This window comes from Colletotrichum navitas (genome assembly GCF_030913465.1).
Source record: "Colletotrichum navitas strain CBS 125086 chromosome Unknown LY79scaffold_55, whole genome shotgun sequence".
Classification (NCBI taxonomy): domain Eukaryota; kingdom Fungi; phylum Ascomycota; class Sordariomycetes; order Glomerellales; family Glomerellaceae; genus Colletotrichum; species Colletotrichum navitas.
In genome coordinates, this window is record NW_026850601.1 from 44,469 (window position 1) to 56,778 (window position 12,310).

Here is a 12,310-nt window from a genome sequence, read left to right on the forward strand (position 1 = left end):
GTCAAGTAGAGAGCCAGGTTAGATGTGCCTTCTGGAGGAGGGTGGCCGCAATCAACAAAAGGAATCTCCTACTAGCTAGTGAATGGAGTAAAGCCACGGCCGGAGTCTTGTTTTCTTTTCGCCTTCACCTTGGAGCACAGAAGTCAGGATGGTTACTCGGGATTGCAACGAAAAATAATGATGTCTATTTGCCAAAGAACGAGATAATGAGTGAGGCGGACAACTGCCCTGTCATCACAACATCTCAGCCCGGCTTACATCGCCCTCAGCGGCTGACCAGCCCGTCATCATCAACTGCAAAACGCTGCACTTTGAATCCCCCCCGCATCTTAGACTTCGTATTGTGCCAATACGAGCCCAAGATATCGCCAATGTCTCCATTCTCTCGACCAGATGACCCCCCCCCCCCCCCCCCTTCCTAGAATGAACACCTCCCCGCGTCTATGTCTCATGCAAAAACTCGTATATACGACGTGCGCACCATCCGCCCGGGCACACTCTTGGCTTTCCCGTTAAAGCAAGCCAATCTCACCAACGACCATCAAAAACGCCTCGTCAAGCCACGCGACGATGCAGTCCACGGTTCCCCGCTAGGGCGTCGCCCGTCAGTCATCAGCCCCTCCCCCCTCACCAGCCTGCGCTCTAATTGGCTCTGGGTGTTCAGCCCTCAGAAGAAGACAAGAGAGCTGAGCCTCCTCCACACGAGCTCGTCATCCCCCAGCCCGCACCATGTGACGGCGCGCTTCGGAGACATACGAACGTTGCCTCGTGTGGTGTGATGGCCAAACAAGCTGTTCAGAGCCCGCTCTCATCATCAGCTAGTCTGTGTGGTGCGTCGTCGTCGTTCGCAGGGCTAGACTCGTGCGAGCTAGTTTCCGCCGGGACGATTTACCGGGGCCCCGGTGGCAGGGGAAGGGAGAGGGAAGCAGATCGCAAGACTGATCGGGTTTGGCCCGACGGCTGGGGACCGGGAAAGGTCTGGTCGGGGCTGTGTCAGTTTTACGGGGTGCGGCATGAGTGAGGGTGGGTGCTATTTTGAGAGATCCAAGTGACGAGCTTTCGGGTTGCGTACGAGAGCGTCTAGGCCTAGTGAGCTTCGACACTCAAGCCATGGAACCTCAGGAGGGAGCCTATGAGGCTCTCGATGCCGGAGACGTTCGCCTGATCCTATACATCATAGAGGAATACAAATATGCGTCGAACGTCCGTCTTCATCGCAGTCTTTCATCCCCCTCCTCAGCTCGCCAGCAACGAAAACGCAAAACACCAAACAAACCAACAATCTCAGGTCCTCCACCTACCTTTCTAGCACAAAGATTCCATCAAAATGTTCTCCAAGACCCTCGTCACCCTCGTCCTCGCCGCGGCCTCCGCCCTCGCGACCCCGCTCTCGGCCCGCCAGTCCGCCCCGCCGCCAACCTCCTTCGCCCCCTCGGCGACCTTCGTCTACAACACCCGCAACGGCGCCATCTACCCCTCCAACTACGGCGGCGTCGTCTCCAAGTACACCTTGAACGAGGGGAACGACCTCACGTCCCTCCTGACCTTCACCTACCCGCAGGCCGCCGCCGGCAAGAAGTGCCAGCTCTGGTTCCTCCTTGACGGGCCCACCTCGGGCGTCTCGGGCAGCCGCAAGCTCGACGTCTTCACCTCGACCAAGCCGGCCCCCGCTGGCGGTTCGCCCGGCTGGGGAGCCGGCGGCCCCGGCAACCAGCGCGACGCGAACCTCGGGCGCTGGTCCCTTCCTGCCGCCGCCGCTGGCGGCTGGGCGACCTGGGACGCGACGTACGGCGCTTACCTGACGGCGCCGACGGACTGCAAGGCGCCCGGCACCGTCGAGGGCTTCGAGCTCGTGGGCGTCTATGACAACGACTACGTCTCGTGGGACGCCCAGCTCTCGGGCGCGAGGATCGCCTACTTTTGAGCTCCCCTCGTCAGGTCATGGTTAGCGAGGGGGCGGGGTTAGGCTCGCTAGGATCTGGGCACACGGGGGAACGAAGGGGGGGGGGGGGGGGGGGGGGGGGGGCTATGATTCTTCTTCGCTCCTTTGAAAATGTTTTGTCGGCAGTTTACTTTCATCATTACCGATATGCGCTGGATCAGTCATTGGGTTGGCGTTGGATGGCGGGGTTCGGGTTTTGGTTCACAGCCACGGTCCTTTCACGGCTTCGGAAGCGAGCCGAGTAGGTGTTACACTTGTTGAAATTGGTTCTTTTACTTTGTCAGCTACAGTATCTTTTAATAAGTTTGAAGATTCGGTGTGACCAAAATGACTCATGGATACCTCATCTGCTTGAGACGTGACGCGGATATATATCCATATATCCATATATCCATATGCCCGAGGCCTTGACAGGCCGACCCATCTTGCTTTCTGCCTCCGCATTCTTGGTCTGGATGCAGGCAAGTCGTGTTTAGTATGGTAACGATAGGGTGGCAAGCAAGTTGGACCCCCCTCCCTCCCGAACTCGGTTAGCCGGCGTTGACCGGCATACCCGCTTTCGTGAGCCGAGCCTCATTCATCATATCCCCCACGCGTTCACCATACCCTTCAGCACTTTACAGTCGCTCTTATGCGTTTTCCAGTCCTCCTTTTGGCATTCCTACACCGGTGACGTCAGCATTCTGATCCGCAACCAAGAACAGCCCCCTTCGCCTTCGCCTGCTAGGATTCACACAAGCACTGCAGGTCATCAATCGGAATCACGAAGAACTCACCTTGCCACAGTACCGCGCAACTCCGCACGCAGTACAGCTCTTGAGAGCGCCCCCGTCTGCCCCCTCCCCCTTCCCGCAGCCCGCGCACCGGCCCTGGAACCCCTTTCCCCCGTCCTCGCCCCCCCTGGCCCTCGCTCCGACCTCCCCGATCTTCTCCAGCCCGCCGGGGACATACTTGACTCCCGTGCCCCGCCCCTCCGGCACCCTTACGAACCCCCTCTTGCCTCCCTTGGGCGCCGTCCGCACCGCACGAGGCACGACGATCGTCCACCCCTGCCGCACCGGCCGGAGGTCGATGCCGCGGTCTTCAAAGGTCACGGCGAACTCTGTCCCGCCGCGGTCCACCACCACCAGCGTCGGCTTCGTGATGGTCATGTTTTGCTTCACCTCGGCGACGAGAAACCACTCCTCCAGCACGTCATGGGACGACGGTTTGGGCGTCACAGCGGAAGACGTGGCGGACGTGTCCGTTAGGGTGAGGGACGTCGCGGCGGCGGACCCGGAGCCGGATTGCGAGTCCGAGTATGACGGCGGGTCCGGCGGCGGCGGCGGCACATAAGACGGGGGCGCGGAGGACGCGGCGTACGAGGGCGGGTCGGCGGCGCCGGCGTCCTCGATGGGGAGGCCGTCGAAGGCCGGGAAGATGGCCTCGTTGGCAAAGTCCGGGATCGGCATTGTTGCGCCCCGAAATCCTTCCCACAAAAGATAGTTAGTTCTGCGATGGACGAGAGCTGGGCAGTGTTGTGTGTGTGTGTGTGGCCAATTAAAGTGAGACTATTTGGAGGGCTAATTAACTTGGCCGACAAGGTTTTGGCGCCTCGAGATGGGAGAGTGGTGTGGTGCGTTGGGTTTGAACCCGGCCCTCTAGATGAACGAGTGTCGGAGTGAGTGGATGAGATAGGGAGGGTGTCCTATGGTGTGAGGTTGATTGCTGGTTGAGAGTGAGGGATCGGCCGTGGGCCCTTTCAGCGCTTTGATTGGCAGAGAGGCGTTAGGTGGAGTTGTCGGGCTTGGGGTAGAGGATGACATGTTGCGGAGAACTTCAACCAAAAAGAAAGAAACAACGACAGCGCCGGCCGGTGGACGCGCGCCCAGAGAAATGCGCGGAGAAAAGTCGGCCAGAATAGAAGAGACTTGGCACTTGTTCCCAAAACCCCCTCGACCCGTCATGACCAATGGTCCTCCATGGTCGCGTCTGCTGAAACGACTGCCGCCACAGGACAAGACGACATGCAACAGCCGGGAAACAGCCCGATATGCCTGCAGCTTGCGGATCGGTCGCTGCGCGCGCAGACGCCCGAGGAATTTGTGGCCTGCGTATGACAGGTCCGGCATCTGTGCTCTCTGCCCGTCGTTGACGTCGGGATGAAATGCGTCATGACGTCGCCAACTTTACACCTATCCCGTTTCACAATATACCAAAAGACGGCATCCTCTCGGATCCGAATTCAACGCAGGGTATCGTCGTCCTAATGAGACAATGCGTCTATTCAAGACTATGTGGGCAGCAGCATTGCTACATTATAGACTACAGGGCTCCCTCGCACAGTCGCGACTTATCTGACATCCACGACCGCCGCATAGAGGGAGGAGAAGGGAACAGGACTCATGGACTGCATTGCCCACCGTCCTGTGGGGTGCATACACAAGAAAAGCTAACGCCGAAGTAACCAAACAACACCCCTAGGCCTTCCTCGGCCTTGACGCCTGTACATCCCTATTACGAGAACAACTCGTCAGCAGAGCTGTGGCGCTGCTGTGTATATGAACAAACGGTAAGAAAATCAAGTCGTTAAATGCTTGTCGCCCAGTTTTTCAGGCCCCGAAACTCATCCAGCCAAAGGTGCCGGCGGCAGATGCCAGCACCAAAAAGGTGAGGATGCCGGCGCCGGCCTTGTCCGCCGTTGTTATTGGGGTCTCCTCTCCTAGTAGGTTGTCCGAGTGACTTCCGGCGTTGGGATCTCCCTTGGAGATACCGCCCGTGGTATTCGTCAATGGGGGCTTGGCCTCGCTGATGAGTTGGGAAGATACCGCAGCTAGAACGTTCATCTGCTGGCCGACTCCAATAGTGCCATCATAGACGCCTGAACTCCATTTGAAGCCGCACGTTCGCTGGTTGGCTTGCCCTGTACACTGCTTGACAGCAGCTTCCGTCGAGGTCTTGAGGATTGGTAGCACCGTCGGGGCGGTATAGGGTGCGACCTGGGTCACGATCGACAACCACCGAGCAACGTAGCCTTTGAAACTCAACATGTCAGTGGTGCAAGTGTTGTGCTCCTCACAAGCAACCTCAACAGCAATGTTGTTCGGAAAGAACAAGCTGAAGGTGGCCTTGAGGAGACCGTCAAGGCGTGTCTTCCATTTATCAGAGCCGTCCGTCTGTCACCAGGTTAGCTTAACCCCCCATACGAGTTCGGGCACCGAGCGACTACTTACGTAGTTGTACATCATGGCGGCGCCGAGGAGGAAAACACCGTTGTTGTAAGAGAATTGGGCCTTGTTGATGTCGGTGCAGTTCTGCTCGACATGACCACCGTCGTAGATGTTATAGTCGGCGTCCATGAAGCCCACGCCCCTCATCCAGTCCCAAGTCTTCTCGGCCCAGTCAGCATAGGTCTGGTTCTTGGTGTAGCGAGCGAGTCTGGCGCCAATATTGAAGAAGCAGCCGTTTGCAATGCCTGAACTTTGGTCAGTCGCAAATTCATAGGTCAAGGCGGGCCGTCAGTCGGCCTTACTGTTCTTGTAGTTGTATCCGTTGTTGGAAAAGGGAATCTGCCAACGGAGACCGCCTCCACACGTATTGTCATGTCTATCCGGGCTGGCCATGGTGTTAAAGACGGCTTGGGCCAGGGCAAGCCATTGGGCCTGGTCTTCAGGCGGGTTCGGGAAGCCATCCTCAGCAGCGGTCATGGCGGACATGCCCCAGAAACCTTGGTCGTCGTTACCCAGCGAGGCCGTGTAGTTGGGCGGCATGTAATCACGGTTGGGTCCGACCTGATGCAGCATGGCTTGCATGACGACGTCATTATAGGTGGAATCGCCCGTCCAGTGCCAGTAGTCAATCATGGTTCCCCACATGGCACCGGCCTCCCACCAGTAGTAATCGCCAGCAGGCGGAGGGCCAGGCAAGATACCGGGCGTGTGGCCCGTCAGGTTGCCATCGTAGAACTTCATGAGATCATACGCAAGGTCCTTGCCCGCTGACCTGATGTCATCTGGAGGCGGTGTTAGTAATGTCGGTATCGAGGAGCTGAGTACAGTGCCGGGGCGTGGGAGGAAGTACCATCGGAGGCGATGGAGTAGTAGGCGTTGGCGAAACCGCTGGAGGCGAGAAGTGCTGTCGCAACACGGGCGATAAGGGAGTGCCTCATGGTGGTGAAGGTCGGATGACGTTATGTTTGAGACGAACGACTGGGTGAGACGGAGGAAAGGAAAGGGGACCGGGCAGGAAAGTCAATTCCCTCGAAGATGCGGCGCGATCGTTCTCGGTCGGCGTATCATGCGAGTATTTCGATTGCGCTGGGCGAGGAGAATCGGCGACGACGTAGAGTGAGTGCCAGCCGTCGGGAGTCGCTGGATACTGTGTCTTGTGGGTTCGGAACAGACAAACGAGTGGGTGAAGGAGAGAAAGGAAAGGAGACGAGCAGGGAACGTGGAGGGAAATCGAGGAGAAGGAAGAGGGTCGGGGGAAGAATGAGTGACAGCGAAGGGGTGTGCTAATGTCAGGTAGGTAGTTGGACCATCGGGCGGATGCAAGTGGGAGGATCGAGAGGGGAGGGATCCCGGGACGGTGCAGAGTATCGGTACGGGAATGAGCGGAGCAAGGGTGGGAAGGGGCCAGGAAAAGCAGCCTATGTCGGGTAACGGTACATTCTTCACATAGGTAGGCCACGCAGGCCAGCAGCTAATGGTGGCTACCTACCTACCCACCTACCGAAGGTACCTCTACCTACCTAGGCGTACCTACATCGTAGGTAATCAAAGCCGGGTAACGGGCCATGGCAAAATACGAACAGGTAGGCTAATTAAGGCGTGCCTTCTGAGCCGGCGCCCTGGGTGGCAGTGAACCAGACCAGCAGATGTCTCTCGTATCCTCTGTGTGTGTGTGTCAGGTATGTGTACCGTGGACGTATGTGTCTGCCAGCAGGGAACGCGGATTGAAACAATAGCTCGCGCACATGCCTCAACGGGCGTTGAATAACTGTGACCTCAGTGGTGTGTGTTTTCGGGCGGTGGCGGTCGCCCTTTTCCTGTTCCTGTTTGCTTCCTGTGCTTCCGCGACGGCAGTTCGCGGTATGGCACGCAGCGCCCAGGCGCGCCAAGTCGCCAGCGTGGGAAACAAGCAAATTCCAAGTCTTTCCACGTCTTGTCCCGTGGTCTTGGCGATCCAGGACAGGGCCCGACATGCCAAGCGACCGGGGTGAAGGCGCACAGCTGTCATAAACCGTCGTAAAGTAGGAGTGTAATGCCATGTGCCACCTTTCTCTTGGCCTTTTTTCTTTCCATCTTCTTGATGTTGGTCATGTCGCTCTTTTCTGATCAATCTTGCGGTGTTGAGAGCAATGGATATGCGATTGAGGTACCGGTACCTCCTGAGACGCCGGCCAGGGAGCCATGGTGGCGCACCGCCGCCCATGGCACGACAACAAGATCAAAGGCCAAAGGAGAAGGGAAACCCCCTGAGTTGGGATCACGAGTATGGTCACATGACTAGCTTTCCAGCCACTTAGATTCCTTCTCCGGCCTTCCCATGGCGCAGCCATCCCTGACTCAATCCCTCCTTTTCGCTATGATGAAATGCGGGTCTCGGTTGGTCAGAGACGGCTGCAAATAGCGTAAATACAGTGGCCTCCGTCATGCACTTAACTGAGTTGAATTCGCCCTCGCCGTGTTTTTTCCCCCGTCCACTGACGACCGGTCCGATAGCCGCTTGTCCTCACCAGCTCTTAGGAGAGTGGCTGCGAGGCTTCGCCCTTGTAAAACAAAGCCAAATAACGATCCAGGACTGAGATGCCAGAACAAGCTTTTCCCTACCTACATCGACGCGATCGCCTGCTCTCTCCTTGGGTCCTTGGGTTCTTGGCTCTGCTAGCTCCCTTGGCCGTGTCCGCCCATGTTCCAAATCTCTGCCCTCCCGCGATCTACGCGCCTGGGCATTCCCTTGGCGCTCAAGGCGCTGGAACTATCCACTGGGCGCGCAGGTCTGGCCTAGTTGTTTGGGGGAAAGTGTGCTTGCACGTCGGCTGCTGTTCCGTCGAACATTTCCGAAAAGCTTGGGCGAGGTAATCTCGTCGTCGTTACGCGCCGACGACGTGGCCTTGCACAGCCTCTTTGCCCTGCGATGAATAAAGGGGGTTACTGACACACTTGACTCACAATTCCATCTCACGCCTCCTCAATGTTTTGGCCTCGACAATCCCCATCCAGATATCTTGCCAAGCCATATGAATGTCCATCGTCATGCCCTGTAAGGCTGAACCTGCTGCCTCTGTCGACTAGAGCACCTCCCAGATGCCAAGGCTGCGCATGCGCTTACCCGTCTCTCCCGCTGCCTTGTCTCCCAGCCATAAAGCGCCTCGTAAATTGACAACTCGACAGAGAGCTTTTGAGGATTCGATATGCATCAACCACCCTCTCCAATTCCGACCCGCCGTAAATTTCCTTGCACAGCCCCAGAATGGCCTCTCCACCACGCCCGTCGCTGGCGATCCGACCCAAGGGGCCCTGACTAGAGCTCCACACGGAGTCTGGCTAGATCGGCACAAGAATTCCGGAGGGTCGCTTGCTGCGCCAATCTCCGACGACGCCGGAAAAGAAAACTGGATCTTTTTTTTAGAGTATCACGAGTGTTCGATGGTATGCTGAATAATAGGAGACAGAGAAGTGGATACAAGCCAGAGGTTTCTATGATGAGTTTCAATTATATACGTAATATCAGCGCGCAATTACTATCCAATGAGAGGCCTTGTTGGCTAAGTGGTATAGCGTCTCACTAGTACTCTAGTGTCATGAGAAGATCGGCGGTTCGATTCCGCCACGAGGCAATTCTTTTGATTTTTGCACAACATGTTTGTTTGCTTGCATATCGGACGAATTGTCGTTCTTTTTGTCAATTCGATCTCGAGTCGGGATTGAGCAGTGAAAAATAAGCTTTGTATCGGCTCTTGTACTCTCTCTGTGCCTTGTTCATCGACGACAAATAAGTCGCAAACATAACCAATACTATCTAACAGAACGACACTCGGAGCGCTCCCTCTTTGCTAACATGCCACATCCGAAATTCCTCAGGCTCGTTCATATTCACCCGCTCCCAGACTGGCCCTTGCTCTCTGCAACCTCGCTGGTCTGAATCTTCGTCATTACGAGGCGGTACAAGATGTCCGTCCGCATGGCGTACTTGGTCCCCTGAACGACGTCGTCGCCGCAGTGGTATAGCCGGCTATGCTGAAAGATGAGCACCCTGCCGGCCCTCGGGTCGACGTCAACCTTCCTCTTTTCGTCGCCCGACAGGAACGACGTTGCGCCTCCCACGAGGTCCGCCGCGCCCTCGCCCCCACCCGCCCCGGCTACTGAATCGTTGAGGTAGAGCTGGACGGTATAGTGCGTCCGGTAGACGGTTCCGTCCTCACCCTCCTCGCTGTAGGAGCCGTCGCAGTGCGCTGTCGTCTCCCGCGTCAGTCATAAGATCAGCCTCTCTCTATCTCCATCCCTCGGGTTGGAAACCCACCCCATATCGGGCGAGGGATGGAGAGGGAATAGATAGGGTAAAGAAGAAGACAAAAAGGGAAAGTAAAAACTCACGTCTGAAAAACTGTCCTTTTTGATACTTTAAGAACCTCATCCGCTTGTTGAACTTGTCAAACACCCACCTCGTCTCCTGCCCCTTGGCGGGGTTGCGCGACCCGTCTACCTCCGCCAGCTGCGCCTCCAGCCCCGGCGCGAGCCGGCACCGCCGCCACAACCGGTCGACGATCTCCTGCTGATCCCAGATGATGCGGTCGCTGTTCCGGTACTCGGGCTCGAGGATCTCCCACCCTTGCCCGATGTTTACCATTGCCGGCTGCCACGCCTCGTCGTCGCTCTCGCCCCGGCCTGCCGCGCTGTCCTCCGCCATGCGGATCAGCTGCGCACACTCCCCCGGCGTGAGGACGTTGTCGAGGACCACAGCGTACAGGGTTCCGTTCTCTGGGAGTGGGGACGTGGACCAATCTATCTTCTCGAGGGTCACGGGGGGCGCGTCTGCGGGCGGAGGGCCAGAGAGGAAGTCTTCGGGGATGGGGACGTGGTTGAAGGAGTATGAAGTCTTTTGAGGGTTGTTTGCGACCCGTGTGCGCGGCTTGGCCTTGGGCTTAGATTCAGGGGCCGCTGGAGTGAGGTTGGAGGGGGACATCGTGAGACTGGAGTGTATGAGCCGCTGGGCACGTTGGTGCTGGATATGACAATGTGTTATTCTACTGTGTCGTTGACGCTCTAGGATGTTGCGTAGCGAGGACTGAAGAAAGTAAAGAGAGAGATCTGATTTTGAGGAGAATTGGCATAGGTGTTCTCAGGAAGAGAATATCGCTGCCTGGACAGACGAAAGGCGCAGCCTGCTTGGCTTGGATTGTCGTCGGATCACGGCCGTGCCCACTTGGGGTGGCGGTGTAGATTTGGCCTCAGGGCTGAGCTATCGGCTACTTGTCCTCTCAAACGAAGAAAAGCCATTATTCCTATTCATTCTCGCCATTGGAGGTTCAAATGTGTCCTCAGGCGCCAGAAGGAAAGCTGGAAACCTTTGGTTGTGAGTCCCGGCATTGTAAAGGGACGAGCGTAAGATTCAATATTTTTATGGTTGCCTGCTGGGATGCCTATTAGACTAGGAATCGCGGCGAGGATATCGGTGACTTTACAGCATGCTCATTGGTTTGGCCCAGATAGAGTCAGTCACTAATACAGTGAGCATATGTACAAGCGGGGTAACTCACATCACTTCGCCTCACCTCACCTCACACCACCTCATCGCATCATTTCACCTCCCGCCGGATTCGGCTTCTTTGACCTTAGTAGGTGACCTCAGCAAGTTCATCCTAGATTCTCCAATAGTAAGTAGAAGGAGCCATCTAAGCTTCCAGTTCAATGAAGAATGGCTGGCGCCATCCACATTCAGGATGTACTCCCAGGCAGGCAAAAGACATCACGAAGTATTGTGTATACCTGCTGCGAGAACTCGTCTTCCTTGCCCATGTTTTGTGACGGCCAGATCGATCCAGCTGAGAACAATGATCTACAGCGCCCGCTCCAAAATCCCCTCTGTTTGTGCAAACCATCGATCGTATAGTTACAGAAAGCAGCCTTCAATTCACACTGTTGCTCTGCCCTAGGCGCAACCTTGGTCTCACACCTCTGTATCCTGTGTACCTTCCCTCGCCCTCCGCCTCCAATCCTGTCTTCGTCTCCGTGTGTGACCGGCTCAGCTCGACGTGCCTGGCGAGCAGCGTGGCCGCCAGGCAGACCACCGACGCGACGCTGAAGGAGATCCACGGCTTGCTGATCCCGTCCGCCACCACTGCCCTCACCGCGCCCCTCTGCCCCGTACCCAGCCTCTTCCATCGCCGCCATCGCCGCCATAGCCGCCTTGCCCCGAGGCCCCCGGCATGAGGTACACCTCCGGTTATGTTGAGACGTTGTCTTTGCGCTCCCCTCTCCCTTCTACCTTAGTCGAGGCCTGCCTAGTACCCTCCTCGGCAATAAGGAGAGTCCTATTACGTCAGACGTTGGCAATAGGGCAGATAAATATAACGGAAGGCGGCAACAATGCGGACAACAACGGTATGTCAGAAGGAAGCAATAAAGCGACGGGCAGCAACGCAGCGAAAGGCGAAATGCCGGACGGCGTCGAGAGCCGCGAGGAAGACGGCCATGCAGGGCTCCAGCAACAGGATGACGGACTGGACCCGGCTGCGGGCCGACGGTGCTGCGGTGTCTGTGGATGTGATGTTGTCTTCGATTTTGCTGGCGCTCTTCTTCTCCTGGCCGCCTTCGTCTTAGTCGTGTGTATTGCCGCGTGGCAATCTGTGGGCTTCGGCCGCCAGAGTACACAGGATAGGGAGAGCCCGGCGATCGGAAGGAGGATATAATGCCATCAGCGAACTTCGCCCAGGCCTGAACTTGTATACTCTTCGTCCCAGGAAGTAGACTTACTCGTCTTCTTTTGGGGGGGGCTCTATGGTCTGCGGAGCAGTCGCTCATCAGCACCTCCTTCGGTGCATCGTCTCTGACATCAAGAAACTAGTAAAACGCCAGGTTTTAGGGGGCTTCGATACGACTCACCGTGCATGTAGCAGGCATTGGTAGATATGGCTTCGCGGCACATTAGCGGGAGCCAAGCAGTCAGTCCCGATTGCTGAAGGTTGAGGTTTTACACTCCTTTACTGGTTGAATTCCTGGCGATAGTCACGCCTATTGGGAATAGCTTCAGCGGGAGGAGGAAAGTGACGCTCTTCTTGCAGGGCCTGGTTCCGTCGCACTTCCGCTGTCTCGTATGCTGTACCTTTTTTAAGAGTGTCACGTCTGTCCAGGCGCGAGAGAGCCTTGTTGAGTCGCGTCCGTCCTA

General features: G+C 56.8%; 8 protein-coding genes and 1 non-coding gene across 9 annotated transcripts; 4 read left to right on the forward strand and 5 right to left on the reverse strand.

The window, feature by feature from the left end:
- The first annotated feature begins 1,238 nt into the window (after window positions 1–1,238).
- On the forward strand, window positions 1,239–2,002 carry LY79DRAFT_561517 (uncharacterized protein). The gene has a single exon (XM_060558411.1). The coding sequence runs from the start codon at window positions 1,328–1,330 to the stop codon at window positions 1,922–1,924; it is 597 nt and encodes a 198-aa protein (XP_060411422.1). The 5' UTR covers window positions 1,239–1,327; the 3' UTR covers window positions 1,925–2,002.
- A 520-nt stretch (window positions 2,003–2,522) lies between these two features.
- On the reverse strand, window positions 2,523–3,393 carry LY79DRAFT_520748 (uncharacterized protein; the record flags this gene model as incomplete). The annotated part of the gene is made up of 3 exons (XM_060555275.1): window positions 2,523–2,603; window positions 2,719–3,126; window positions 3,163–3,393. The coding sequence occupies 3 exons, from the start codon at window positions 3,391–3,393 to the stop codon at window positions 2,523–2,525; spliced, it is 720 nt and encodes a 239-aa protein (XP_060411423.1).
- Window positions 3,394–3,487: 94 nt separating this feature from the next.
- LY79DRAFT_305118 (uncharacterized protein) lies at window positions 3,488–4,408 on the reverse strand. Its single transcript, XM_060552302.1, has one exon. The coding sequence runs from the start codon at window positions 4,051–4,053 to the stop codon at window positions 3,583–3,585; it is 471 nt and encodes a 156-aa protein (XP_060411424.1). The 5' UTR covers window positions 4,054–4,408; the 3' UTR covers window positions 3,488–3,582.
- On the reverse strand, window positions 4,122–6,441 carry LY79DRAFT_561521 (family 76 glycosyl hydrolase). Its single transcript, XM_060558412.1, has 4 exons — window positions 6,002–6,441; window positions 5,454–5,933; window positions 5,155–5,396; window positions 4,122–5,097 (listed from the first exon to the last, which is right to left on the reverse strand). The coding sequence occupies exons 1-4, from the start codon at window positions 6,087–6,089 to the stop codon at window positions 4,534–4,536; spliced, it is 1,374 nt and encodes a 457-aa protein (XP_060411425.1). The 5' UTR covers window positions 6,090–6,441; the 3' UTR covers window positions 4,122–4,533.
- Window positions 6,442–6,922: 481 nt separating this feature from the next.
- Window positions 6,923–7,507, forward strand: LY79DRAFT_561523 (uncharacterized protein). Its single transcript, XM_060558413.1, has one exon. The coding sequence runs from the start codon at window positions 7,184–7,186 to the stop codon at window positions 7,430–7,432; it is 249 nt and encodes an 82-aa protein (XP_060411426.1). The 5' UTR covers window positions 6,923–7,183; the 3' UTR covers window positions 7,433–7,507.
- Window positions 7,508–7,541: 34 nt separating this feature from the next.
- Window positions 7,542–8,087, forward strand: LY79DRAFT_305155 (uncharacterized protein). Its single transcript, XM_060552303.1, has one exon. It carries the CDS (start codon window positions 7,729–7,731, stop codon window positions 8,002–8,004), a length of 276 nt encoding a protein of 91 aa, XP_060411427.1. The 5' UTR covers window positions 7,542–7,728; the 3' UTR covers window positions 8,005–8,087.
- Window positions 8,088–8,680: 593 nt separating this feature from the next.
- On the forward strand, window positions 8,681–8,762 carry LY79DRAFT_t194. The gene has a single exon. It is a non-coding gene; the product is annotated as a tRNA-Thr (tRNA).
- Window positions 8,763–8,777: 15 nt separating this feature from the next.
- On the reverse strand, window positions 8,778–10,588 carry LY79DRAFT_561526 (oxidoreductase domain-containing protein). Its single transcript, XM_060558414.1, has 2 exons — window positions 9,520–10,588; window positions 8,778–9,377 (listed from the first exon to the last, which is right to left on the reverse strand). Exons 1-2 carry the CDS (start codon window positions 10,106–10,108, stop codon window positions 9,019–9,021), a joined length of 948 nt encoding a protein of 315 aa, XP_060411428.1. The 5' UTR covers window positions 10,109–10,588; the 3' UTR covers window positions 8,778–9,018.
- Window positions 10,589–11,242: 654 nt separating this feature from the next.
- LY79DRAFT_305187 (uncharacterized protein) lies at window positions 11,243–12,104 on the reverse strand. The gene has a single exon (XM_060552304.1). The coding sequence runs from the start codon at window positions 11,944–11,946 to the stop codon at window positions 11,407–11,409; it is 540 nt and encodes a 179-aa protein (XP_060411429.1). The 5' UTR covers window positions 11,947–12,104; the 3' UTR covers window positions 11,243–11,406.
- Between the last annotated feature and the right edge of the window lie 206 nt (window positions 12,105–12,310).